Here is a 26860-nt window from a genome sequence, read left to right as displayed (position 1 = left end):
GTGAAATTTTTTATCACATAAACAGTTAAAAACAGCAACAAAATTTACAGACAAAATATTCAGTAACAGTAAGTTATCAGGTAAAAAAGAAACCATAAGTTTATAGCATGTTCTGTGTATGTGTGTTAATAAAAGGATTTACATACTATATCAAAGTATTAGCAACATTAATGTGTGTATGTATGTATGTATGTATGTATGTATGTATGTATGTATGTATGTATGTATGTATGTATGTATGTATGTATGTATGTATGTATGTATGTATGTATGTATGTATGTATGTATGTATGTATGTATGTATGCTTGTGTGTATGTATTGTATTGTATTGTAATGTGTTGTAATGTGTGTGTGTTTAAGTCTGTGCGTGCGTGTGTGTGTGTGTGTGTGTGTGTGTGTGTGTTTGTATATATATATATATATATTATATATATATATATATATATATATATATATATATATATATATATATATATATATATATATATATATATATATATATCTTATTTTAGCAATAGTAGACATAGTTGTTTATATGTAAGAATAATAGCATGATAGATTCTGGCATCTTACAAGATTGGGTTGACAAAAGTGCTCAAGATTCTATTAAAGTTTTAGAGCAACCTAAGCTTGATCTCAGAGAAAGTGCTACACTTAAGAATATTCTTATCAAACATAATCTTGGTAATGTTACATCAAAAGATTATAGTCATGTTAAAGAGATAGTGCGTAAAAATATTCCATTGCAACAACGAAAGCAGTACTGGCTTTTATTTTCTGGTGGGGTAGAAGTTTTAAAGAATACTCCTAACTTGTATAAAGAAACTTGTGATGATCTCCTTGGAAAAAGTAAGTTCATATATATACTCACAGATTTTTTAATGCTGTTTTCAGATAACACAATCTTTAGCAAGTTTATTTTTTAATTTTAAATTTCACTTGATTTTTTGCTAACTCACAAAAAGTTTTTGGCAAGAAAATACACTTAGTTAGAAATTACCCAATATATAGTATAGGTGTAATAAAATCTTTTTATTACACAGTCTATCACAGCCTAGTAACAGGATTTTGTAAAGTACTGAACCTGGAACTACCCCTTCAGATAACTTGTTGCATTATGAAGTTGTATCTAATGTAGGCAGTTCTAATCACATTGTTGTGAGTTCTATTGCAAATGTTAAAACTTTGACTTATTGTAATACTGTAAGAATACTGCTAGTAGTCTCAACTACTCCTGTTGTACTGAACTCTTCTTTTTTTAATAGAATTCCCAATAATAGAATTCCCAATTAAATACTTTCTTCATTTTATACTCACACTTGTGATTGATATAACTTTGTATAATCAATAAGCTTCTTCTGAATCTGTAGCAAATTTGTTTTCTTTTAAACATGAGTTAAAGACTGAAAATTGCTTTTTTTTCTCATTCTTGTACTGACTACAAATACCTTATTTATTTTAGACACTAATGATTCTTTCTCATTTATATACATAATTGTTCATTTCTAATACATAACTTTACAGGTTGAAAACACATTTATTGACATGTTCAAACACGGGGGAGTTAACCTGCTATTCAGAAGATGAAATAACTTGCTTCAGTACTTAGTAATCAAAAAAATAGCAAATTAAATCAGTTTATTAATTATGTAAACTTTTGACTAGAATGTTAAGTATGAAAAACACTTGCTGCAAGTAATTTTCAAATGTTTTATTAAGCACTAAACTAATATATTTTTAATTCACAACATTTATTCTTTTTTTTTCACCAAGGCATGAATATTTAAATTAAGTTTATATATGGAGTTTTATTTTGACTTACTCTGTTTTGCAAGGAAAATTTACATATCATGTATGGCACTTTTGTAAATATTTAAGAAGGTTAGAGGCACTGTTAGTGATAACTAAAAACCTTAAAGTTTTGTTTCGATTTTGAGTTTTAACGTGTCTAGCAACAAATCTTTTATAATCTCACTCATGGACTTTTATCCTTCTTTGAATCTATTACAATAATTTTTTTCTTTATTTGTTCTAAAGTATATGACTTTTTTTTAGCTCACTTTCACTATAACCTTGAGAAACTTGCAACTAATTCTCACTTCCTTACACCTTCTGGCTGCTATTCGTTATGCAAAGTACTTTATGTAATCTCTCAATTAAATCCAAACATGGTTTATTGTCCTATGCTAGAGCCAATTGCCACTGTAATGCTTCATTTCATGAGTGAGGAAGATACATTTGCATGTTTGTCTGGTATATTGAACAAAAATGTTCTTGATGAAACAAAAAGTGAAAATATTGCCTCGGATTGTACGATGCAAGATCTCCTAAAAGCAAGGGATGTAAGTTTAAGTTTCAAAATTTATATTTTTTAAAATTAATATTGTCAATTATACATTTTAACTTCCCACAGATGTAAAACATGATTGGTACTGGATAAATCATTAGATTTCAAGAGCTTGATTGTCCTTCTTGATCTCTTTTCTGTTGAGTTGTGGTATGTGGTGTTCAGAAGATATCCACTTGTAAAAAAAATTACTATCTATAACAGACAGGGGCTGATCTAGAAAAATATTTTAGGTGTCAGTAGAAGAGTGGTGCAGATGATTAAAAATACTAGCATTCTTTATTCAGATATTTGTATAGCTTTTAAAAAATGTTTAATGTCTTCTTTGCTGTGCTCATAAGAAATTTTTCATTACCATTGATTTAATGAAACTGAAAGTTTTGTTTTTTAAACAAGGAATATTATTTTCAAACATTTACTAAAAACAAAAGCTAAAGATAAAAGGAAAAATTATGAGAGATGAAGAATATAAAAGGTAAATAAATTTTTAAGTCCTTTGGTAGTAAAAAAAAATAAGCTGTGTCTCTCTATATACATGGTAAGTAAAGTGATGTCCAAAGAAGAATTAATTTTGTATGGTGCCAAATTACTGAGATGTTTTTTTTTTTTTTTTGCTTCAGGGTGTTGTAAAGATATATAATTTTTTAAGGAGGTATAGCTTTTGTTAAAAGTTAAGAAAAAAGTTATTTTGCAATGAGTTATTTTTAATTATGCCAAAAAAAGTTGTTGCTGTGATGAATAGTATAGATTAAACTGATGGTTTTAAGAAAAATGAGTTGAATCAGTAGAAAGCTTGAAAAACATTTTTTTTTTTTGAAAAAATGAAAGAATTTTAAATGAAAATATTGTGGACACTATGTTTATATTAAATTAAGAATTAGAATAAAGAAAACTTATTGTGAAACTATACATTATCATGAAAATATAAATAACATTTTGCATAAATCCTAATTATTATAGACACTCAATGAAGTTTGTCTTCTCAAAAAAGATGTTTTAAAAATTTTAGCCTCATAGTTATCTAAGTTTATCATCACTTGAACCAAACAATTCTGATTTTAATGTTTCTTATGCATATATCTTGGCACCATATATTTATATCATATACACCAAACAAAAAAAGAAAAGTTATGAAATTGATTTCTATTGATGATGTTCTTCATGAAAATTTTGAAACTTCCAAAAATTTAAAACTGATGATTTTATGAACTAATAAATTTTTATACCAAGGGTTTAAAAATTCACTGTCAGCTTATCACTGATGACTATGATAACCACTCAATTAAGTCATATAAATACCCCAAGTCAATATACTGTTGTCCTAAATGCTCCAGATCAGCTTCTCATAGAAAAGAAATTTGAAAAATGGTTTTGGATGCAAATAAAAATTACTTTTATAGATGTTTTCTTATTATAAACACCGACATTTTTTGTTATAATAGTTAGTATTTCAATCTTGATAATTCAATCTTAAATACTTCCTGTTTCTCTTTGTTTTTTTTTTGTTAATAAAAATCAAGCAATAAAGTACTTGCAATAAAATTTTTGTTATTATAGAAAAAAATCTATGGTAGACTTGAGTCTTTTATCTCTTCACATATTGAGGGATCTAAACTGGTCATTTTCCCATCTTTAAAAAAGATGCTGTTTGATAGACTTCCATTTGCTAACTTGGTAAGTTACATAGCTTGCTAAGTTCATGACAAAGTTAAAGGTGACTGCAATCTACCAGGTACTTTATCCCCAATGATAATTCTCTGTCTTATAGTTTCTACTTGTCTTAGAGTTAGATACCCAGCCAAAATCATGTTATTACTGTGCACAGCCTGTTTTGCATTAGATCAACATGTGCTGGGCACATGTTTCAAGGTAATTGTTGAAAAAGGATTTAGGTCTTTTTCATAGGTGGCCGTGCAGTGCTAAACCATTTTTGTCATGTACTCAGAAGCTGAATATTGAAGATAAGTTTTTTTAATTAAGTTTTAATCATTTACCCAAACTATGTAAAGTACTAAAGTTTAATTATAGGTTCGAATTGTTGATTGTTTCCTAATCGAAGGGCCAAAGATCTTTTACCGTGTGGGTTTGTATCTGTTAACCCTGTTTTACTCCTACTCATTGAGCTTTCAGCAGCTCTGTAAGTTTTGTTATTTTTATGTTTGAATTAAATTTTTAATTGAACATCAATGAATTCTGCTTTAACAAAAGTATAAAAATTATTCTTAGTATGCTCCTCTCCACAAGATCTTGTTACAACTATTGTGCAATACGTTCAGTCGCTAAAAATTGGTCCAGAACTTTTTGTTAAGGTATTCTTTTTAATATATATTAACAAACAGATTTAATCAATCAAACAAATTAGAAAAGCATCAAGGAAGTCAGAATTTCATTTTAAAAAGTTTATCACTCATAATGGTATTTAAAATTCAGTGAGATAACTTTACATAAAATTTTAGATAAGTAGTCTCTTTAATTTTCAGTCAGCCCTTTTTTTTTTTTTTTTACTCCATAATATAAAAAAGTTTCATAAAAAAAGAAAAATTATAATGATTTCTTATCTGTGGCTTGTCATCAGCACTTCAAGATTTAGTAAACTTTTAAATTATCTTTGGTTTTGTGGTCCTCTTCTGCTCTATTACTTTTCCACGTAGGCAATCTTACATCTGTAATATCACCAATGTAACACACAAGTTAATACCTACACAACTTTTATTGTAATTTTTAAGGGTATCACATGTAATATAAAAGTGATAAAATTGAACTCCACACAAAGTTACAAAAGTGAAACAGGCTTCAATTTAAAAATGTGCTTCACTAAGTGAAACATTAAAACATTTTAATTTTTAATTCTCTAAAAATTTCTTTCATTGGTTAATGCAAAAGTGTTAGAATACTACTGTAAGTTTCAGCTCAACATTTTTTTCCCATCAATTAATAAGGGAATCCGAGTTTCCAGGAATTTTTGCAAAAATATCAAGATTCTGATTTGCACCTGATCCTGAGTGTTTTGAAGTTTTTTTTAGAAACATTAGTTTAAATGATCAAAAAATAAAACGAATATTATGCTGGTGACAAAACATACTTTCAGGATTTTTTAACCAGATTTAAATCAGCGTTTTGGTTTTAAAAAAATAATTAAAAAATTAAAAGGATGTATTTGGTTACAAATTTGTATATTAACATTATTTCTCATTTATATAATTTTAGAGAAAACTGATAAAAAGTTTCATAATAAATATTTAACATTTTTATTATGCCAGCTAAAAAACACTTGTAAAGTATACTTCTGCAATTCAAAAAATATTTCATTTTTTCTATGAATGTGTTTAAGGATTGGCATTTGGTTTTGCAATTCAACAACAAATTATAAAGAATAAAGTACAAATTTCTATACCAGTCTTAAAATTAATCAAATTTTCTGAAGTTTGTTAAAAAAGAACTCTTTATGCATTTAAGATAACATAAGTTTATGATGTAACATGTTTCTATTCGTGCAAAACATTAGGGAAACACAAATTTGTGATTTAGTTTTACTTATGTATTGAAGAGTGAGATGTAATGATAAAATATCTGCATATCTCTATAGGAAGTTTAATTTCAAAAAACTTAAAGTGATTGTATTCTATTTTTTTACATTAATGGATTTGGTTTAGTCTGTTTTTAAATTCCACTTGCAAAAAAGTAGTAAATTATTTATTTTATATCTAAATTTTTTTTTTTTTTTTTTAACTAAATTATTCCTAAGATCTCTACCCATTGAAATTAGTTATCGTAAGAGATTCAAATAAGTTTCAGTTTTTTGATGTGTTTTTAAATATTTTTCTATAAATCCAAGATATTTGTTAAAAATTTTTCTTTAAGTCTTTGGTATTTGTTAATTACTCAAAAAGAATATGCCATTCTAGTTTTTACTTAACTGATTGTTAAAATTCACAAACAAGATTACTAAAATTTTATAAAATTTAGCAGGCATTAAATTGTTTACTTATGTTTTTTAACTTTAGAATGTTTTAAAGGTGAAATTAACTTCAAAGCAGATCTCCAAACTAAAGAGCTTAAACATTAAAATGTGTTATGCACATACACTTGACTTTACAGAGGTAATTTTCACACATCAAATTGTAGCAGTGGACTTGAGAGAAGTTTCTGACATCATTGAACCCATCCAGGTCAGGCTGTGATTTTAGATATGTCTTATCAACTTTGAACAATAATGTTTTCTATTTGGGACAGTTTCATGAATTTTACATGAAGGTATGTAAAGTTTATTACCTTTTTTAGTGGCAGAAATTATGTGAATGGTTGCCAGATCGAATTCAAATTAAAAAGCCACATCTTTTGTTTACAAGCAGTAATGATGGATATAAGTATGGATATAACTTTGTGTTAGGTTTACAAAATTTTGAATTAACTAATGCTTAACTTCAAAAACAGATTTCCTTGAAGTCTGTCAGAGGAAAAGGACTATCTAATTAACATATGGTCACAAAGGTTTTGTGCCTTTAGGACAGGAATATGTAATAGTTGAGTTGACTTAAACAATAGTTGCCATATTCTTGTGGCAATTTTAATTTCAAACAAATTCACTTTTGACCAGAAAAAATGACCACCTGTCTAATATCTATATATCTATCTAATCTAAATATTTCTGTTGACATAATCCAAAGTGCTAAGAATGAACTTGGACACCAAAGAGTTAAAAGTAGTGGTCAGAAAGCTAAAACAATAAACAAGAGGATTGGCAAGCACCTTATAATTTTTTTTTACCATAATCATGCAGTTTTGGCAAAGAAAAGCCACTTAAAAACTTAATTGCCTGCAAAGCTGATAACCTGCTAAACACTGCTAAATATTGTCTGGTTGAATGTTTTTAAATCATTTTGAAAAGAATGGGCAATATGATGATAAGCTAAATTTTTGACCATTTTTCAAAATGATAAAACTGCGCCTCAAAAATCAGTCTTAACTGTCTAAAACAGCTTTCCAAACAATACACTTTGGAATTAGAAAAGACAAGGAGAGAAAAAAGGTTTGTCACAACAGTTTATTTCATTTTTAGCAACAAAGTTTGAATTAAAAGTTGTATAATGAATTAAACTGAAATTTGAGCCAGATTCAATTCTCAACTAAAAGATAGGGTTTATCATAACAAAGAGAAGAAACTCCCAACACTTAATTATCCTGTTAAATAGATAAAATGAATGTACTTTAATGCAAAATAATTATTAGATTTTTGTAAAATATCTACAAATAAGCAATTGTAAGAATTTGTATTTCAAGGTTGTATCATGTATAAAACCTGTCTGTTAAGACAATAATTGTGAAAATTATGCAGTGTGTATGAACAAACTGTATTTTTATAAAAAAAATAAAGATGAGTTTTCAAAAACTTAATTTATTTTTGTAAAGAAATCAATTTTAAATCTGGTTCCTATGAAAAAAAAAAAAAAAAAACTTGATTAATTATTTTAACTAAAAATGCAAATTATTTCTTAAAACAGTTTGAAAAATTATAGTATTGTAATTCAATTTAAAAAAATGATAATAATGTTCGTGCTAACTATACAGTGGCAGTCAAAGAGATAACCACCTTTTTTTTATCACTTTTTGCTTTGTAACTTCAAGATTTACTTTTAAATATTGGAGGAATTTTTTCGGTAGGTAATTGTTAGTACTATTTACTGATTATGATTGATTTCTTTATCTTTATTGTGGTTTTTTGCAATTTAAAAAGCTTTTATTGCAAACTGTGTAGAGGTCAAAATAATAGCAATTAAAAAGATGTTCTCATCTTTTTAACCACTTTTTGTATATGCTATATGAAATGCATTGCTGCATATATTTTTTTTACTCAGAATAGGTAAACTAGAGTTAGCATACATAAGTTTGTAGCAAATTTGTGATTTCCTAACTGCTATTTATCTACAAAATGCCTTTTTTTGGTAAAAAATGTCTAAAAAGTAATAAATTATTACAAATTAAATTCTTTTAAATTTCTTTAGTTTAAAGACGCTTTATGCAAAATGTGAAGAAGAAGAACAAACTATATTTATCATCAAAACAACAAGGGGCGAGGTATCTTAAATATTCTTATTTATGACTTCATATGAAACTTTCATTTATTATATCTTAATATACCATCTTGTAATGAAATAACTAACTTTTTAATAATTATATTGAATATAGGTTTTTGGTGCATATCTCTCATCCCCTTTATTGGAACGTCATTTTGGTAAACAGACTAATTCTTTTTTTGGTACTGGTGAAACTTTTGTGTTCAAGCTTCTACCTTCTTCTATATGTTACCATTGGAATATGTCTGAAGATACAGAGCATCATATAAGTCGATATGTGTTTGTTAAAAAACAATCTTTAGATAATGAGGACATACCTCCAATAAAACATGATGAATCTGCCAGACATTCATTAATACGTAGTTTATCTCATAGATATGAAGAATCCTTAAGGCATTCTTTAAGACGTACATTTTCCAATAAATCTGATGAGCATGTTAGAAACTCTTTTAGGCGTAGTTTGTCAAATAAATTCTCACACAGAGATTCACAACATGATGGAATAAATCTGGGAAATAAATTTTCACGAATGGATTCACAGTTTTCCTCATCACAAGATGGCTTAATTCCATTAGCAGCTTCTGTACCACAAAACATGCATTTCGGAGGAGATGAATATTCAAACCCATTACATGTTCAAGATGAAATTGATATTGTGGATTCATTTAGTAATAAAAAACGTTATTCAAGGTTGAGAGATGATAAAAGCGAGGAGGTGAAAAAAAAAGGAGATGATACGCCATTATCTACAAGAGCTGTTCTTAACCAAGCCAGAAAGCAATTGTCACATGTTGACAGTTATCTTATAATTGAAGATGAAACAAAAAATTTAAAACATGATGAAGTAAAACAAAAAAAGAAAACTGGATCAGCAGAGCTATTTATTTCTTGTGATAACAATCGAATAGTCATCGGAGGAGGGTAATAATTTTTTTGGTTTAAACTTTTTAAACTTTAAAATCCAAAGCCATTTGTATGTTACTTTAAATTTAAGAATTATTGTATGCGAGGTAAAATATCAGACATGGACTGCTATTTGTTTATTTTTTGTTCCAAATCCTTTCTGCACTTAGAGGCTTGTAGAAACCATGTTATAAAACTAAAAGCTGTAAGAAAACAGATTTCATAGATATTTCTAGTTTCATCAAATTACAATAGTATGAACAGAAAAAGATATCAATTTTAATTAAATGAATTAAAATTTTAAAGTTTATTTCAAGTATTTGATTTGGTGGTTGGTTTTATTTAATTAGAAGTATTTTTTGGCTAAATTTGGCTTAAATTGTGTAGAGCCTTCATGATCCAAAAAGTAATTATAACCTCCTTTCAAACATTTAATTAAATTAACAGTTTCTAGAACCTTTTGTAAAAAAAAAAGCTGACTTTAAAGTCCACTTTAACAGATTGATTGCCAGGCAGAAGTATTTGTACTAATTTTATTTGTTGACATTTTTTTACATCATGTTCAAAAATTTTGAACTAGGCCCTGAACGTGAAGAAAAATACATTTTTGTGGCTAAAGCGATAGAATTTAAGAATTCTTTGAGAATACTTTAACCCAATTTTTTCTGTTTTTGAATTCACTAATCATTTGTATTTAACAAGCAACTCTAATGAAACAAGATTCTATACTAAGTTAAATGAAAAATTTCACACTCATTATTTGATTTAGCATGTTGATTAGAAACTATTTGACAATGCAATGTTAACTTTAAAAAACAAATCTGATGAAATTGATTTAAAGTAACTTCTCATGTAAATTGTATCAATTACCTTTTACAAGTATTAAAAGCCTCAGAGCCTAGTTTTTTCTTCTAAGTCTTTTGTTTTTTCAATCTAGGGATGGTGAAGCCATAATGATTGATGCTGATATTCAAAATGGCAGATCAACATGGTGCGAAACATTTTGCAATGCTCCTTTAACATCTAGTGTTCAAGGGGACTTCACAATTCAACGTATTGATGTTTTTGGGTTTAAAGAAGTCTGAGGCATCTTATAACGTTGTAAATATATATTATTACTGTTTTTATAGATAACGAATATAATTCGCTTTTTTTTTTTTTTGCACTTTAATTACCTGTAAATTGTTAATAACAATTCCCTTTCCCAAAATGGAAAATCCCTGAGAAAATTTCAACAAATTGACCAAATTGTTGTATGCAATATATTTACTATAGCATGAAAATTAAAACTCCAAGTTGATACAATGATATAATTTATATTATGTATTTATATATTTTTTATTATTTATTATAAGCAGAAGTTATGTTGTTCTTTTTATTTTTCTTACCTACTGAACTTTGTTGTTTTAATTTTATCGTTGATGTATTTGATTAATATTTTTGTAAATTTTGATAAAATCTAAATTAAAAAAAAACAACTTTTGTTCAATGCAGTGATGATGTGCGCTCTTTCCTTGTTGCCTACAAATTTAGCTTGTTACGTTTCTTTATTTTTATGTTAATATGGTCCATGCCCTTTCTTTTATAATTTTATGTCAATATTGTTATATTATGCATGTAAATATTAAATTTGGTAGTACAGATTTCCAGAAATTATAAATTGTATGGCAGTCTTAATTATGAATTTAGCATTTGAGTTTATTTTTGCTGTTGTTGTTACTGTAAAATATGAAGTGTTTTTCTCAATTGAATCTTGACATTTTATCTTTATTTGCTTAGAGCTGTTGTTTTTCCTCAAACTTCTCTTAATAAAAATATAATTTGCTTTTGACTTGCTACCTATTAGTTTGATGCTCATTTTTTATTTCTCTTGTAATAATATTTAAACTAAGAGAAACTAACATTATCTGAAAAGTTCCTCTTTTGTTGTATTTATATTTAGTAAATTCGTATTTATATAATGTAATCGTTTTTACATAGTTATAAAATAAATTTGATATTTTTATTTTGTCTCTTTTACTTTATCCTTTAAAAAAAATATTTTTTCTGAAAAGTTTTTTAACCTATAATGATTGAGTTCAATATATAACAATGCATTTGTACTTGAAAAATGGGAACCAGCAAAGATGGCTAGTTATTAATTTGATAGATGGTAACATTCCTAAAATTGTTGGTTTATCAAGTCAAGAAACAAGTCTGCTAACAGATAATTTAGAACCAGCAATATGGTTTAAGGTAATGCTTTTGGAATCTGTTAGCATTGATTGCTCTACTAGAGTTGTGTCTTGGACCAATGGCAAGCAGCATGAAGGTATATTTCTATAAAGTAATAAACTTTGTATTAAAACCTGTATGATCTAAAATCAAGTATTTATACTTAGTCAGAAATTGTTCTGTTTCGTAAAACTTTTTTCTAATTTCATAAAATTTTAAAATTATGAGTTGCAAAATTAATGCATTAATTTCAATAACTCTTATGAAATTCAGCTTTAATTTATACTTCCAGATCTAATGAGGCTCAGAATCTTGGTTAAAAGGAGATTTCATTATCAGAAAGAATCAAAAATGAAATTTAACAAGATTTTTTAAAAAACAAAAATAATGAATATAAAAATAAAGTTTATTCTTGAAAAAATTTTGCACTCCCCTCATTAAGAAATTTCAGGTTGACTTTCACTTTCTCTCAGATTTATTTCTCTAGAGATTTATGTAATTTATTTAACTTATGTAATTTATGTAATTTATGCAATTTATGCAATTTATGCAATTTATGCAATTTATGTAATTGGTAATTGATAATTGATAAATTCAAAATAAATATAAAGAGATAAATCCGAATAAGAAAAAACAAAAGATTGTGCTGCAACTAAATCTCAGCCAAAATTGATTGATATTTCAAAGAAAAGTTTCAACATTAAAACATGTGAAAGATGTTTGCAGATATTGGCCTCAGTTTCAATCAATTCACAAATCTCTTGATGCAGAAGTTATGGAAAATGTCTTAAAAGCTGGGCGCCAAGAAAATACTACTAATTGTTGATTTTTCATGTTTAAAACTTCATAAATTGAAAAAAAAAACTTCTTAAGTTTCTAACAAAACCCACTATCACACCATAGAAAGTTTCTAACAAAACCCACTATCACACATAGAAAGTTACATTGAAATGGGAGTACTGAAAAACACCAAAAAATGAAAAATTTGTGGAAAATTTTTTGGTAAGTTGCTCCTTTGCACAATTTTTTTTTAATGAAATATTAAAAAATAGTAATTGTTATGAAGTATACAGAACCTAAAGCTATACAATATATATTAATCGAGCATAGTAGGTTAAAAGTTTTGATATTTATTAAAATATATTTTTAAAAAAGTCTTAGAAGGATGTTCTACCCCACCCTATCCTATCAGCACAGACAGAAAAACTGATTTGGACTCTTCAAATAATTAGGGATGTTTGAGAGATGCGATATTCAAGATTATTCAGTTGATTTTTATTTATTTTATTCTGTTTATTATTATGTTTTTAATACAAGTATTATCTTACTATTGTAAATTAATTTAAGTGGTTGTATGAATTTTAGAACTCTTATTATTTCTTTGACTTCTTTAGGTGATAGTACACCAACAACTTACTCTGTTTTTGGTAATGCTGCATCTTGCTATGATTTCGATGATGATATTGATGAGCTGTTTACAATTGCTATACAGTTAATTGAAAACAATCCTTTGGCTGAATTAAATGAGGTTAATTATAAAGGTTTATTTTCCTGAACTAAAAATTAATGTTGGTATTATATGTTTTCCTTTGTTTAGTTTTTAAGCAATTAGAATTATTATCTATTATTTTACTCTTTTTAGGATATCAGAAAAGAAAAAGTATATCAATTTGAACAAAGTTTATTCCGTATGATGCATTGTTATATTTTATCAAAGATTGTTATTCAGCCTAGAGATCTTCAATGTGTTGTAAAAGCTTTAAACACTCAAAATAAATCCATATCTCAACTAGATGACCAAACCCTTGTGCATTCGAGGCTTGCTGAATACTACCTTTCTCAAATGAGAAACATAAGAGATTCTGAAATTGCACCTTCAATTGAAACTTTAACAGAAACAAAAATGATTACTAAAGAATTAGCTGAAATACTGTTATCTGATGTAATAAAAGCAGAGACACTGATAAGACAAGAGGTACAGCTTAATGATAATAAATGTTAATATATTTTTTTCAGCTTCAGCTTAATAGTTATATCTTGTGAGAATGTTATAATGAGTACAAGAAGGCTGTGATTGTGAGTGATTATAAGAATTAATTTTAAGTGCATAAGGGGGTTTAATGATGAAATGAGGGGATGTTTAAAGTGTCATTGTGTCAATATTCTGTTTGCTTTTCTTAAACGAGTTTCCTTCTTCCTCTTACAAAGCTGTCAGGGCTTCTGCTAGCTTTTCTTAGAAACTTTGTGGTTTTGTCTCTCTTTTCTGTATCAACTTATCTTTTAATTACTGAACAGATATAAATATATCTGCCTTGGTATATTTGTGTGTGATGCTTTTTCCTAACCAACATTTCTCCTTTATAATATAAATTTTTCATGCATAGAGCAATACTTTTTGATTAAATTGATAAAATATTAGAATACCAGAAACATTTAACTTTCAATTACTTCTTTTTTGATTGCTATTTTTTATTCTATTTTCTATTTTTCAAAACCAAGGTTATTTTTTGTTTGCTTTTACAACTTTAGTAATTTTTTTTTTAATATTTAATTATTTATTGCTTGGTAATTTTGTTTAATTTCATTTTAAAACTTAAAAATAATGTTGTAAACAAAACTTTTTATTTCAACTTATTACAAAAGAGTTTCTATTAACTAAGGTTAATCTTACAGTATGTTTATAAAAGATTTAGCAACTTCGACATAGGCTTTTTTATCTTTCATTTTCACAGCTATTTAGTTTTGTCTTCCATTTTTCCAGTTATCGTTATTTGGTACGCTTTGGGTAGACCTTAGAAACAGTTGATTTATTTTTTGTTGTTGTTGCTTTTTTTTTGGTAGTTGTTCTGGTTTTATCTGATCTGCACCATTAATTCTGATTCTTCATTCAAAGGTTTATGTCTTCTGGCATGTTTTTAACACATTCGTCAGTTCTGATTATTACTTTTCCTGTTTTTTCAGACTTAGCAGTTGTCATTGGATCCTTTCTGCTGTGTTATTTCTTAGTAGTCAAATATCTGTAAGTTTAGTCTTTGTTTTCTTACAATCATTGTATTGTTTTCTTTAATTCATGGTTCATCAGAGTATGTTGTAATTGGATAGAGTATGTTATATGATAAGTGAATTTAACTGATGTTTGTAGAATTGCTATTCTATCCCTTTTTCAAACTCTTTTTTTGACATCCATATTTCATCAAGAACAAAAATACTTGTTATACTTTAGTTAAATAAGTATTGCTGTACATTTATTTATTCAGTGATTGATTGTATAGAAAAATATATTTTTGATGTTCTTTAAACGAACAATATGCTTTTTGCCATAATAAATAGCTTCCTATATAGTACCTGTTGTTTGTTTAAACAAACATTGTCTAAAATTATTTTTTAATATGTTTTGTTTGTTGTAAATGTTTATTTTTTATACATGTTGTAAAAAATATTCAACGATTTTCAGAAATCCATCCAATTAAAACCCTTGGCGCAAACGGCTTAGTAATGATTTCAATACCAAATGAAACAGCAACTTTTGTAAAAATTCTTTCTGCAGATAAAATAAATTTTTAAAACAAAACTTTGTTTTGAAATTCGCCAAAATTTTCAGCAATATGCTCTGATTCCTAAACATGTGGTCTGGATGTATTACATGGGCATCTTATTCCACTTTTTCTTGATAACAGCCTACAGAGCGTTGATATAGCTGTGAGGATTTCAATAATTTCTTGACTCAATGAATCCTCAGATTTAGTAGTTTAAGGGATACAATTCCAGTTAGCTGGGCAGCTAAAGCTCTTTTGACCAGTGTTTTAGCAGATTATCTTGAAGCCACTTTTGATTCTTCTTTGAAGTTTAAGCATGATCTCCATTTTATTGGATTGCAAGAGGGTAGTTGGCAACTAAGCAGAGCTTGACATATTTCTTCAGGATTTGAATTTACTTATTGAAGCCAACTTTATGACCAGGCCTGAAAACTGGAGGTATTTTGCAGAAACCAGTCCAAAAACTTGATATCACAGATGCTGGGTAATAAGTTTTGAATGTGTTCTTGGTATGCTTTGAAATTACTCAATTTGTTGAAGACTAATAGAATTATTTGTTTGACTGTTGGACACAGAATTAACTGTGAACAACTTCTCATGAGTTAAGGCAGTTCTTGGTTGCTTCTTAATGAGGCTTGGAAATGTCTTTAGTGTTTCAAACCTTATCACTTTAACATTGGGGGAAGCAAAGTGTCTCTTGACACTTATCAACAATCCAATGTAAATACTTTCTTAACTATATATATATATATATATATATATATATATATATATATATATATATATATATATATATATATATATATATATATATATATATATATATATATATATATATATATATATATATATATATATATATATATATATATATATGTATGTATGTATATATATATACATTTTTTGCAGTCTTATACTATTCTTAGATGCATTTTTTAGTTTAAAGAGTTTTTGTAAATATTCAGGAAAAAAGTGCTATTTGTGTAATTTTTCATTTTCCTTTTCCCCTTGTAATAGCATAGATGATATTTTCTCTTTACAATAGCATAGATGATATTCCTTATTTGACTTGCATTGGTTGAATAATATTTTCAACAGCACTAGATATTGAAAATTGAAGTGGGTTTATTAAGAGGTATTTTGAGTTTTCAAACATTGCAGTTTTTTATCATTTGTGGTTCAATTTTGAAGTCTTTTAAGCTTGTCTTAAGAGAGTGAAAAACAATTTGAATTTAATTGCCAAGAAGTAAAATAATGTTTGCACAGTGCACTTAGGTAGTTTTTTTTTCACTTTAAGCACTCAAGTGTCTGGTTTGTAGACAGAATCTAGTGCTTTTGAATTTTGTTTTGGTTTTAATTTAAAATTTTCACAATTACATTAACTTTTGGATTAAATTTGAATGTACTTCTAATTTTTACATAAAATACTTTTTACTTTGAGCTAGGGATTACTGTGGTGGGATAATCCTTCTCATGTGGAGGCGTTAGAATTACTCTTGTTTAGTTATATATATAAGAAAAAGAAAACATATTTATTATTCAAATAAAAAAACAACCATACCTTGAATATTTGAACAAAAAATTTCATAAAGGAATTTTTTACTCAAACTTTTAGTTAAAATTAATCATACAACTGCACTGTTCAGTCCAATAAAAGTAGCAGAAAATACATTTTTTGTCTAGTATTTGGGGCAGCGAGTATATTTAAAGATCCAATAAGAATGTTGATAAGTTCTAAGAAATATTTTTGTGCTTTGTTTAACCACTTTTCAATTTTCATCAACTTTGATTTTTTTAATTTTTACCAACTTTGAGTTTTCAATCTCAAGCAGTTCTAGAGTTATTGGAAAAGTTTTCAGAAGTTTTTCAAATTTTTTTTATCAGATTTTTTCAATCAAAATTTTTGGAATTCATCAAAGTTATGCTTATCTTTATGGATTTTATCTTATTTTTGATTGAAATCACAGAAACAGAAAAAAGTTTGTTGCATAAATAACTAAAAATTGTACGTTTTACAAAGAAGTCTTTTTGAATATTACTAAAATATCTTATTCATATGTAACTAAGCAATTTTTAGTTATTGTTGAGTTTTAAATGTTATTAATAACATAAGTACTATCCAATATTGACCACAGTTTGTAGTTCAGATTTAAATTTGAGTTTTCAGAAACCCGATTGACTTTCAGAAATCTTGATTTTGCACTCGTCTTCACACCCTGAGCACAAAAATGTGGCTCTGGTAATCATATAAGACATCAAATTATCACATACACTGGATGATAACCTCTCTGAGGTCTGTGAATGAATTGAATTACACCTTGATAAAACCAATCTTTTTGTTTATTAAAATGAATAAATCAATTGTTTATTGATTTGTTAATACAGAATTATTCCTGATATAGTTTAGAAACTTCTTCTGGTTCTATTACTCATGATTGGATTATTTCTGGAGTTTATACAATTTGCATGCAACCACTTTTTTATCAATATTTATTACCTTGAGTACCTATTTCAGTATAATAGTGTGATACACAAACTGATAACCAAAGATTTAAAAATGTTAAAAATGTCTGTTTGCTGTCTCCCAACTTTATGTAATGCAATTACAACAATAAAATTTTCTTGGTCATCTCACCTGCCCAACCCTGCCCTCCCTTCCTCCAGGTTTATTGTTCAATATTCAGTGTCAGATTGATGCACTTAACATTCATTACATTAACTTTAAGTTTAAAATTGAAAATGAAAAAGTTTTTTTTATTTAACTTAAAGCTATCTAAGCTGATGTATATTTTTAGTCACTGGGTCATACATATATTCTTGGTCAATTGAACATCTATACTGATATAAAATACATCAAGCAATTAAAATTTTTTAATTGTTTTTCTAAGTTCTGGCTGCTTTTGTTTGGTTCAGAGATATAAACTGATAGTACAAATGTAAAATATGGATGCACTTGCATGTTGAGCCAGAGTTGCACTGCTGTTAGCTGTTTAAAGATAGTTTTAAATTTGTTTACCCAACAAACAAGACTAACTTATGTGCATCAGATTTTTATTATTATTGCATCATGACCTTATTTATAAGTTATGCTCTTGTGTTTTGTTATAGCAAAATGTTATCTTATGCATCTAGAAAAAATTTAAATAAAATTTTGAAATATTCTCTTAATACTTTAATTTTTATAATGATTTAATTCAATGTTTTTTTCAAGGATTGCTGAAAATAATTTTTTTAGGCTAGAAAGATCTTTTAAGAGTATTTATAGTTAATAGTTATTAGTTCCTCTTATTATCATTAGGTTCTCATTTCTATGTAATTTTTAAAAGTTTTACTTTGAATATTTTAGTATTTTACTTCTTCAGAATGTACAATATGGTTGTAACATTTTAATTTTTTTTTTTTCAAATAAATTGTGTCTTGTATCATAAACGGATAAACTTCTTTATAAAAACAATAAAAGAACAAATCAAATTTCTTTAAAGTTTCATTAAAGTTCCTCTAAATTTTTGATGTTACAAAAGTTAATATCCAATAGTTATTCACAGAAGATAAACAACTTTACTATCTACATGTGAAAAGTAGTGTCAATTCAAATTGCAAGTTGGAAAACATTTTACTCTTCAAGAAGACTAAAAGTGTTTACTGAATCAGCTTCATTATCTTCTGGTATTGTATCTATTATCTTATATCTAGTATCTTGTATCTAATTGTGCTAAGTATGAAGACAGCAAATATAAAGATGAAAGTATTTGTCTACCAGCCAGAAAATACAACAAGAATAAAGTTTCAACCAACTTGGTCACATTCACAAGAGTATCAATAAAAAGTGGCTAAAGTATCCAAATAATTATTGCATGATGATATTGACATTTTAACTTGGTCACAAATCAAGCAGCAGTTTATAAGTCAATATTTAGAAAGGCTGTTAAATTGAAGGAAGAATTGGTTGAAAAATTATAGATGGAAAAATGGTCTCTACATGTTGATGACAAACACATTAAGGAAAATGAATATCAAGTAATTGTACTTAAAAACGGCTTATGGAGTGCAATAAAAGTCATTATTTCTGGTACAACTAATGCTAAGGTGTTACTAAACCACAGTTTGACAGTTGTTACTTTCCATCTGGTGATAGATGAAGAACTTTGTTGTAACTGTATGTCTCCAAATATTGAATAATTGTTAGCATCTCAACTGGTATAAAAGTTTGTAAATGAAACCAAATAAATCTACTTTTAGTATCAGCTCAACACAGGTGTTGAGATTCTTTGAGAAAAAAGAGCATTTTCTGTTGATTTATTAATCAGTTATATAATGAAAATGATTTCAAGAATTTGTCTGAAGTGTTAATACCTTATCAAAAAGATTGCACTCAACGGAGAATCAGTAAAAGCAGAAGCCTCTATACTCAACTTACCATGAAGTATACTGTGTGTAGGATGCTACAGTGATGCAGGGTACTTTCTGTAGAAACAACAAGCTACAATTTTGATTTTTTTTCTGAGCAATAAGCAGTGTTACAAAAAGAATAGAACATTAGAACATTTGCAAGTTCTTGTGTTTTTTTTTGTTTGTGTGTGCGTGTGTGTGTGTGTGTGTGTGTGCATGTGCGTGTGTGTTACAAAACATGCATGTTACATAATAATTACAATCCTGATCAAAAGTTTATCACACTTAAGAATTAAATTGCAATATTTTTCTTTAAGTTTGAATTTCAGGTGGTAAGTTTGTTCTTTCTTTTTCAATCTTTTTATTATGTATCAATTAAAACATGTTAAATAAAATGGAAGAAAGAAAGAAAAAAATTAAGTATGATGTATTGTTTTTTTTTGTTTTTTTTTCAAAAAAAAGTAATAGTAAAACAGTAATTGCAGATGATTAAAAAAAAAAACACTCACAATTTTAGTACATTTACACTCCAATTAATTTTTTAGTGCTGCCTTTTTGTTATGATTTTTGACTACTATCTAATTTCATCTTATATTTCATACTAAGTTTAAAAAAAAGTTGATTTTTGGTGTAAAATTTTTAATGGCTGTAGTTAAAATTCAATTGGTTAGTTTTGTTAAAAAATTTGCCAAAAAGTGTGGGGAAAAAACTAGTTATGCCATAATTTAAACAATAGCTAGGTATACATCTTGGTGGTTTCATTTGTAATGAGCTTTAAGCTCTCAAGTTTTTACCCTGTTTATGTGGATTAAGAACCATTTAGAAGTATAAAGAAACTATTAGTACTGCAGAAAAAAGCCTTTGGGGTATCCCAGTGTGACAAGTATCACCAATAATTATAGTGTTTACAGAATCTCAAGAAAAAATCGCAAAAGAAGGCCATGGGCTCCACTTCTTAAGTAATGGATTAATTGATTAACATAGATTAATAGAGATGCTTAAGAACTGTTCGATTCTGATTAAGGACATTTTTGAAGAACCAAAATGATTGTTCCAACATGATAATCCTCCATGCCACAAAGCAAGAAAATTAGTTACTTGACTTTAAGAAAACAACATTCAGTCACTCCAGTGGCCAGTTAGATGTCTGTTATCCAATTGAATTTTAACTACAGCCATTAAAAGTTGTTTCAATTCTATCAGAAGAAAGGCTGAACTTTGTATCAAGAATAATGACAGACATACACATTGTTTTTCAACTCTGCCTTAAAATCTAATTTCATTGAAAGCATGCTAGAATTATGAGCAGTCTTTTTTTTCAAGTTTTTTTTTTTGGTTGCTTTAATTTAAAAAATTTAGTTAATGCATGTATGTTAATTTTTTTTTTGCTTATTGTAATTCAAATAGATGAAATAAATAAATTTTGATTTTAAAATAACTAAAATTTCTTACTTTCACTTTTAACAAAAGTATTATAATCTAATCTTAAGTGCGCTAAACATTTAATCAGCATTCAAAAAATTAATTTTTTTGATTTCAGAGGGAAGTTTTCCAAAAAGATATTGGAATAAAAATTATTTTGTTTGTTTTTAGGCAAAAGTTTATTGAGTTAAGAAACAGGAACGTGAAGCTGTAAAAATGTTATAACCTTAATGTACAATCAATTAAATTTTACTAATAATGAGTTTAGTTTAACTCAAGGCCACAAATCTTAGTAAATAAAATTGTATTAATCAGTTTTACTTGATTGATGAAAGATGTGTGTCAATTAAGTCCAGCATAAATTAGCTTTTTAATAGTTGAAAATTTTTATTTTTGTCTCAAAAGGTAGATGATGCACAGAAAAGGGTTAACTCACTCAAAGAAGATTTAATTGAAACAGCATCAAATGCAGAACTAGCTCAGCAGCTATCAGAAGCCCGTCAATTGAGAGACATCAAGTTTTCTAAACTTGAAACTCTTATAGTTTTTAGAGCAACTGTAAAAAACAGTTTACCTTTCTTAAACAACATAAGTGAGCTAAACAGTTCTTGCCGCCATTATTTAAGTTTGTATAACCGAGCTCAAGATGAAAAGAAATTGCTGAAGTTTGTTGTTGATCAAAAGGTATTCCTAACTATGAATAATAAATTTTCTTTTACCTCTTTATAAACAGGCAACTATTATCAAATTAGAGCACTATCCCTGTTGTCAACTATTCTCAAATCAGACCACTGTTGCCAAAAATAGGGTTTGTCCATTGAGCTGACTCAAAAGTGCCACCTATATGGGGTGAAAGTAGGCACATTCCACTGTTTATTAATGCAAATTTTGAAATCCAATGATAATATCATCAGAATTATATTGACTTTAAAGTTGTCAAAACTACTGTTTTCGTGCCTTAAAATGCAAATTAGAAAAATGCTTATTAAATCAGACTTATTAGCAGCATAAAAACTCATGTAAATATCTTGAATTGTTATTGATTTTTTACTTTATCAATGTTCATTTCATCTTATTTTAACATTTTTTGTCCAAAACACTTTTCACTGCCAGATTGTTAATTGTGCTTAAAAATCTCTATCTGGTCGCTTTTTTTTTTAATAATATTTATTAGTGCCTGTTTTCTGGAAAATGAGAGTGTATCTTTGGGATTGCTAAAACAAATTTTTTTGATAATTTAAAATTAAGATAATTTAAGAATTCCTTAGGGATTGCAAATATCAACTTCTTTTTTCTTGCGGACATTTTCTAATTTTCAAATCATTTTAAAAAAACAACCATTCTTCATATTAGGTGAAAAATTCAGAATCAAAATGCCTAATCAAGCTATTCTCATGAGGGATGAGATCAAGATGGAAATAGGAAAGTTGTGTGCTTGCCATGCATAAGAAAATGCTTAAGGCTTCTGACAGGTAATTGATAATTTGATGAATATTGCAACATTAGGACAATTCTTACTTGTTTTAGTTGCATTGTTAATATGAATAATGTATATTCACTAAATAAACATCTAATAATTTATTCAGGTCCCACTTACTCTAAAATGAAATCACACTCTGATATTGGTGACACCTCAGGCAATACAGTTGTTTGCTACAAGAATTTGGCTGGTGTTTTAAAAACAGCTCTACTATCGAGGAATGTTTCATTTGACTACATTGTGAAGCTCGGCATTGATGGTGGAAAAAGCTTTCTAAAGTTTTGTCTTGGGTAGTTGACAGGAACCCTTTTACTGAAGATTTAGAGAAGTTCCCTACTCAGAAGTGACTTTTGACTCAAAAAATACAGTGGCTTTAAACATCAAAAATAGATGTTGTTGTAGAGAGTTTACTTAAGACTTAAGAATGTTCAGTCTCTCAATGGGGTTAAAGATGTCTAGCCAATCTTTTCTTGTGATTTGAAAATGGCAAGCATTCTGCTAGGATTCCAGAGACACCCAAGCATCCATTTTTGCACATGGTGTAAAATGGAATGGATTTGAAAATCTTGAAAACTCTGAGGTCTTTCCTGGTTTCAGAAAGTGTGTTAGCTAAAGCTTGATGTTGTTCATATCCCAATCATTAATGGATCTGATGAAACCTTAATCTTGGACATCATTGCTCTAATTGAGTTACAAATTTTTTGGGATGTTCTAAACAACTTGTTCCAGATTCTAAAAAGATGCATCTTTAAAAATTCAGCAGAATTCCTACCTGATGATGATGGCTGATGATGGTGAATAGCTCAAAGGAAATGAGTTTCAAAAACTAGTCATTAATCGTGGATGCTCTTCAGCAACTAGCTGAGAGAAGTTCAGCATTGCAAGTGTTTGGGGTTATTGAAACCCTAAAGAAAATGAACCAAGTGATGAGTGGATGTTTTGGCTTTAACCTGAAGATGATGTCTTGGAAAGGCTGATTAGTTCAGAGTATCTTATCTTGCAATGTGAAATGAAAGTGTGATTCCTAAAGTCTATGCTGTCTTTCATAACCTGGAAGAAATTATTTGTTACAAAAATATATCTTTAGACTTGTTCAGTAAACAAGTAGCTGAAGCAAAACACCAGGTTTCTCATCATCACCTGATCAGGTAAAAATGATAAATCAGGTATCCAGAGTTTGCCCAAAGATTGGTCAGCTGTATAAAACCACTTCTCTGTTTTAATTTAATTAAAAAGTAAGAACATAGAATCAATTTAGAGAAGAAAGATTTTTCTTTACTAGAGTTTTGTTTTTTGTTGCTGAAACTTATTTAAAACTAGAAAATCCTTTTTATTCTCAAGAATTTTGCCAAGAAACCATGCATGTAATTTGATAAATGTTTTGAAGAAAGTAAATCTTTTTTTTTTTTTTTTTTTAGATTTTCTCTCTTTTTGCATTCTTTATATCCCTTGCATAAAATACATATTTACTTAGAAAACTACTATCTCTGTAATCTGTTAGCTAACTACTATCTCTGTAATCTGTTAGCTGTAATCAAATCTTACTAAAAATTTTCATTTAGTAAATCATTAAACATTTTATCTTGTGATTGAATACAATGATCTATTGTTCAAAACATTTTTCACTAACTAATTATATACAAATGTCTTATAAAAACATACCTTTGATATTGTCTCTGTAGAAAATTGATTAGTGAAAAATGTTTTGGACAAAAAAGTGTTAAAATTAGATGAAAATTAACATTAAAGTATAAATAAATCAACAGCCATGCAAGATATTTGCATAAAATTTATCTACTTATTAACATAGATATTATTTACATATCCACCAATTTTCATGTGGATGCTCCCAGTAGATCAGATTTGATAAGTATTTTTCTAACTAGTATTTTATGGTACAAAAACAGAAGTTTCAACAATTTCAAATCAATTTTTTTCTGAGGATGTTGCAATTCTAGACAGTGAAATGTACCTACTTTCATCCCTTATTGGTGGGACTTTAATCCCTTATAGGTGGGACTTTAATTGTTTATAGGTGGGACTTTCATTGCTTATAGGTGGGACTTTCAGCTCAAAAAAAAACAATATTCCAATTTCAACAATAGAGATTCACAAGTTAGTGAATTTTCTGTAAAATAACTGTAAGTTTAGGAATATTATAGGGTACAAACTATTATTTTTTATTATTTTAAGGAAACCCCTAATCCTTTTAAGGAAAACTTATTTTAAGGTGGGTTTTATTGTATTTAGAGAAAAATGTTTACATGAAGTAATTTAATTTTGAGTACTTTACACTGTTTTACTTTAAGTTACGTGCACTGAGCGTCAGAGAATGCATACAAAATGTGATAAATGATTTAGAAAAAGGTCTTGAGTCTTGTGGAGAAGAATTTACAATTGAAGGAAAGAGAACCACAGATGGTAAGTTTAGTTTTTGATAAAACAGGTAAACCATAAGAAAGTCTATTACTTGTTTTCTTACACAGTATTGTCATCTTTCACTTTAATCCCCTGTATATTTTATATTTATAAATTACATCCTTCACATTGTTTTTACTATGCATAAATGCAGAACTTAAGAATTTGTTAAAAGGTTTCATGAAATACTTTTTAACTAAATAATTTTACTTTTTTAAGTAATGGATGGTTTGCAAACTTGTCCTGAATGGCAAACCTTGACTCAAAGACTAAGCTCAATGATTTATAATACCAATCATCCTGTTGGTCAAATGTTTAGGACTTTCTATCAAAAGTTAGAATTGAAATGTAGAAGTGTCTTAAGATCAGTTAAAAGTTCTACTCTAAACTCAACACAGTTTATGACATCATATAAAGATTACCTGATTGTAGGAGAAAATGATGTTGAATTTAATAAATATTTCCTTGATGATCAGAAAAATCTTATTATGATTCATCTGTATCATATCACTGAGATGCTGTCACATTATTTTACTGACACTCATCTAATGTTTAAAAGGAAGATACGTTTATGTTATGAAAAATGTTTTTATAATCGAATTGGAAGAGATCTGATACTTCTCTATCGTATGGCATATGCAGAAGATATTCAGTCCCTTAAAAGAAGAATGTTTAAATTAAAACAAATTGAAATTTGTAAGCTTGGCTTGCAAATTAAAAAAGAATGGTGGTTATCATTGTTTGAGTCTGATGAAAACATATCTTGTAGTGAGAGTTCATTAGATGATGTTGACTGCGCTTCTTCTATATTGGAAGAAAGTGACGATTTGTTTTCTGATTTTGAAGAGGAAGAATACTATAATAGTGATCATAAGCCCTATTTGAAGCAAATGGATTCTATTAAAGCCATTAAAAAAACCATTAAGAAATCCAAAGAGAAGGTCCTGAATCGAAATATGAGCAATGGAATATCTTTAGATGATGAAGGAACAAGTTCAGATTTAATTAGATCAGGTAACAAACTTTTAAAAGAGGATGTTGGATCCAAAACTGTTAAAAGTGCAAAGTATGAAGATCAGATCTTGACTTATTTAGAAGAAAATGCACCTGATCACAGTCCAATAATTCTTAGAAAATGTAGAAACTCTATATCTAATAAACCAAATAATAGAAGCGTTACTCCTGAGAGCATAGCATCAAATGAGGAGTTTGATTCATTTGAACTGCATTTTAGTGCAGCCATCAGCACAATTAAGTCTATTTTCTCTCACTATAGCCCGCTTAAGAAAATGCAGTGTTTAACAACAGCCCTGAGAATAATTGTTAAAAAAGTTGAAGAGCTGAGGATGCGTAACAATCTCAATCCTGATAGATCAAAGATTGCTGTTAGTGCTGATGATTTGCTTCCATTACTAGTATTAATTTTCCTTAAAATGTCACCAAATGATGTAGCAAAAATTTATGTTGAACTCATATTTATATCTGATTTGATGGCGGAATTCCTTTCATCTGGCTGTCACTCCTATGCATTATGTGAATTTCAAATTGCTTTTAGGGTTTTGGACCAAACCTGCGAAGAATTATTTTTATCATAACACTTTGATTTACAAAACAAAAGTTTTCTTTTTTGTCTTCCTTAAAAGAAATTTTTAATATTTTTACATAAGTTTTTACTTTTTTTATTTTTCTATAGGCTTTTTAACTCTTTATCATTATTTTTTTAAACTTTTAAAACTAATTTTCAAATGTATCTCAATATCTTGAAAGCACCCCCTGTGAATTTAACTTTTAGATTCAATGCTCAGTGGTCTATGCTATTTTTCTTTTTATGTTTAATTTAATAAAATTTTGTTGTTGAAATTGTAGTTGAAAAGAAAACTAAATTTGTCATATTTCAAAGAAATTGTAAATTATAATTGTAATTTATTTAGCATATTGTGTTCCTTAATTTAAATTGACATTAAATGCTTTACAATAAGTTAAAACACAAAGAAACATTTTTCTGTGTTTTTTTCCTTTAAATAGATCTGGATAAATTTTTAAGAAATTCATTTTTATTGCGCTTGTTTATTGCGC

The 26860-nt window shown here is 27.7% G+C and overlaps 2 protein-coding genes across 8 annotated transcripts; both read left to right on the top strand.

Moving 5' to 3' along the window:
• Nucleotides 1–493: 493 nt before the first annotated feature.
• Nucleotides 494–10554, top strand: LOC145202432 (GTPase-activating protein skywalker-like). 4 transcript variants are annotated; one of them, XM_090080853.1, is made up of 11 exons: nt 512–850; nt 2057–2343; nt 3906–4022; nt 4135–4217; nt 4377–4485; nt 4575–4657; nt 6353–6517; nt 6630–6715; nt 8351–8423; nt 8535–9343; nt 10263–10554. In XM_090080853.1, exons 4-11 carry the CDS (start codon nt 4155–4157, stop codon nt 10408–10410), a joined length of 1536 nt encoding a protein of 511 aa, XP_089936979.1. In that variant the 5' UTR covers nt 512–850; nt 2057–2343; nt 3906–4022; nt 4135–4154; the 3' UTR covers nt 10411–10554. The 4 variants fall into 4 exon arrangements, with proteins under 4 accessions (XP_089936976.1, XP_089936979.1, XP_089936978.1 ...); XM_090080850.1 differs by lacking the exon at nt 4135–4217 and having other exon boundaries at nt 494–850; XM_090080852.1 differs by lacking the exons at nt 512–850; nt 4135–4217 and adding an exon at nt 1693–1882.
• Nucleotides 10555–11355: 801 nt separating this feature from the next.
• Nucleotides 11356–26831, top strand: LOC145180327 (uncharacterized). 4 transcript variants are annotated; one of them, XM_090080847.1, is made up of 6 exons: nt 11356–11636; nt 12934–13067; nt 13182–13514; nt 21292–21570; nt 24676–24787; nt 25004–26831. In XM_090080847.1, exons 1-6 carry the CDS (start codon nt 11417–11419, stop codon nt 26377–26379), a joined length of 2454 nt encoding a protein of 817 aa, XP_089936973.1. In that variant the 5' UTR covers nt 11356–11416; the 3' UTR covers nt 26380–26831. The 4 variants fall into 4 exon arrangements, 3 of the variants coding, with proteins under 3 accessions (XP_089936973.1, XP_089936974.1, XP_089936975.1); XR_016450432.1 differs by lacking the exons at nt 24676–24787; nt 25004–26831 and adding exons at nt 22240–22358; nt 22473–23003 and having other exon boundaries at nt 11357–11636; XM_090080848.1 differs by lacking the exon at nt 21292–21570 and having other exon boundaries at nt 25004–26507.
• The last annotated feature ends 29 nt before the right edge of the window (nt 26832–26860 follow it).

Source organism: Hydra viridissima, unplaced genomic scaffold (genome assembly GCF_058129835.1).
Source record: "Hydra viridissima isolate aposymbiotic clone 2 unplaced genomic scaffold, HvirCarnegie_v1 scaffold_3, whole genome shotgun sequence".
NCBI lineage: Eukaryota > Metazoa > Cnidaria > Hydrozoa > Anthoathecata > Hydridae > Hydra > Hydra viridissima.
This window is presented reverse-complemented; position numbering and strand designations above follow the sequence as displayed.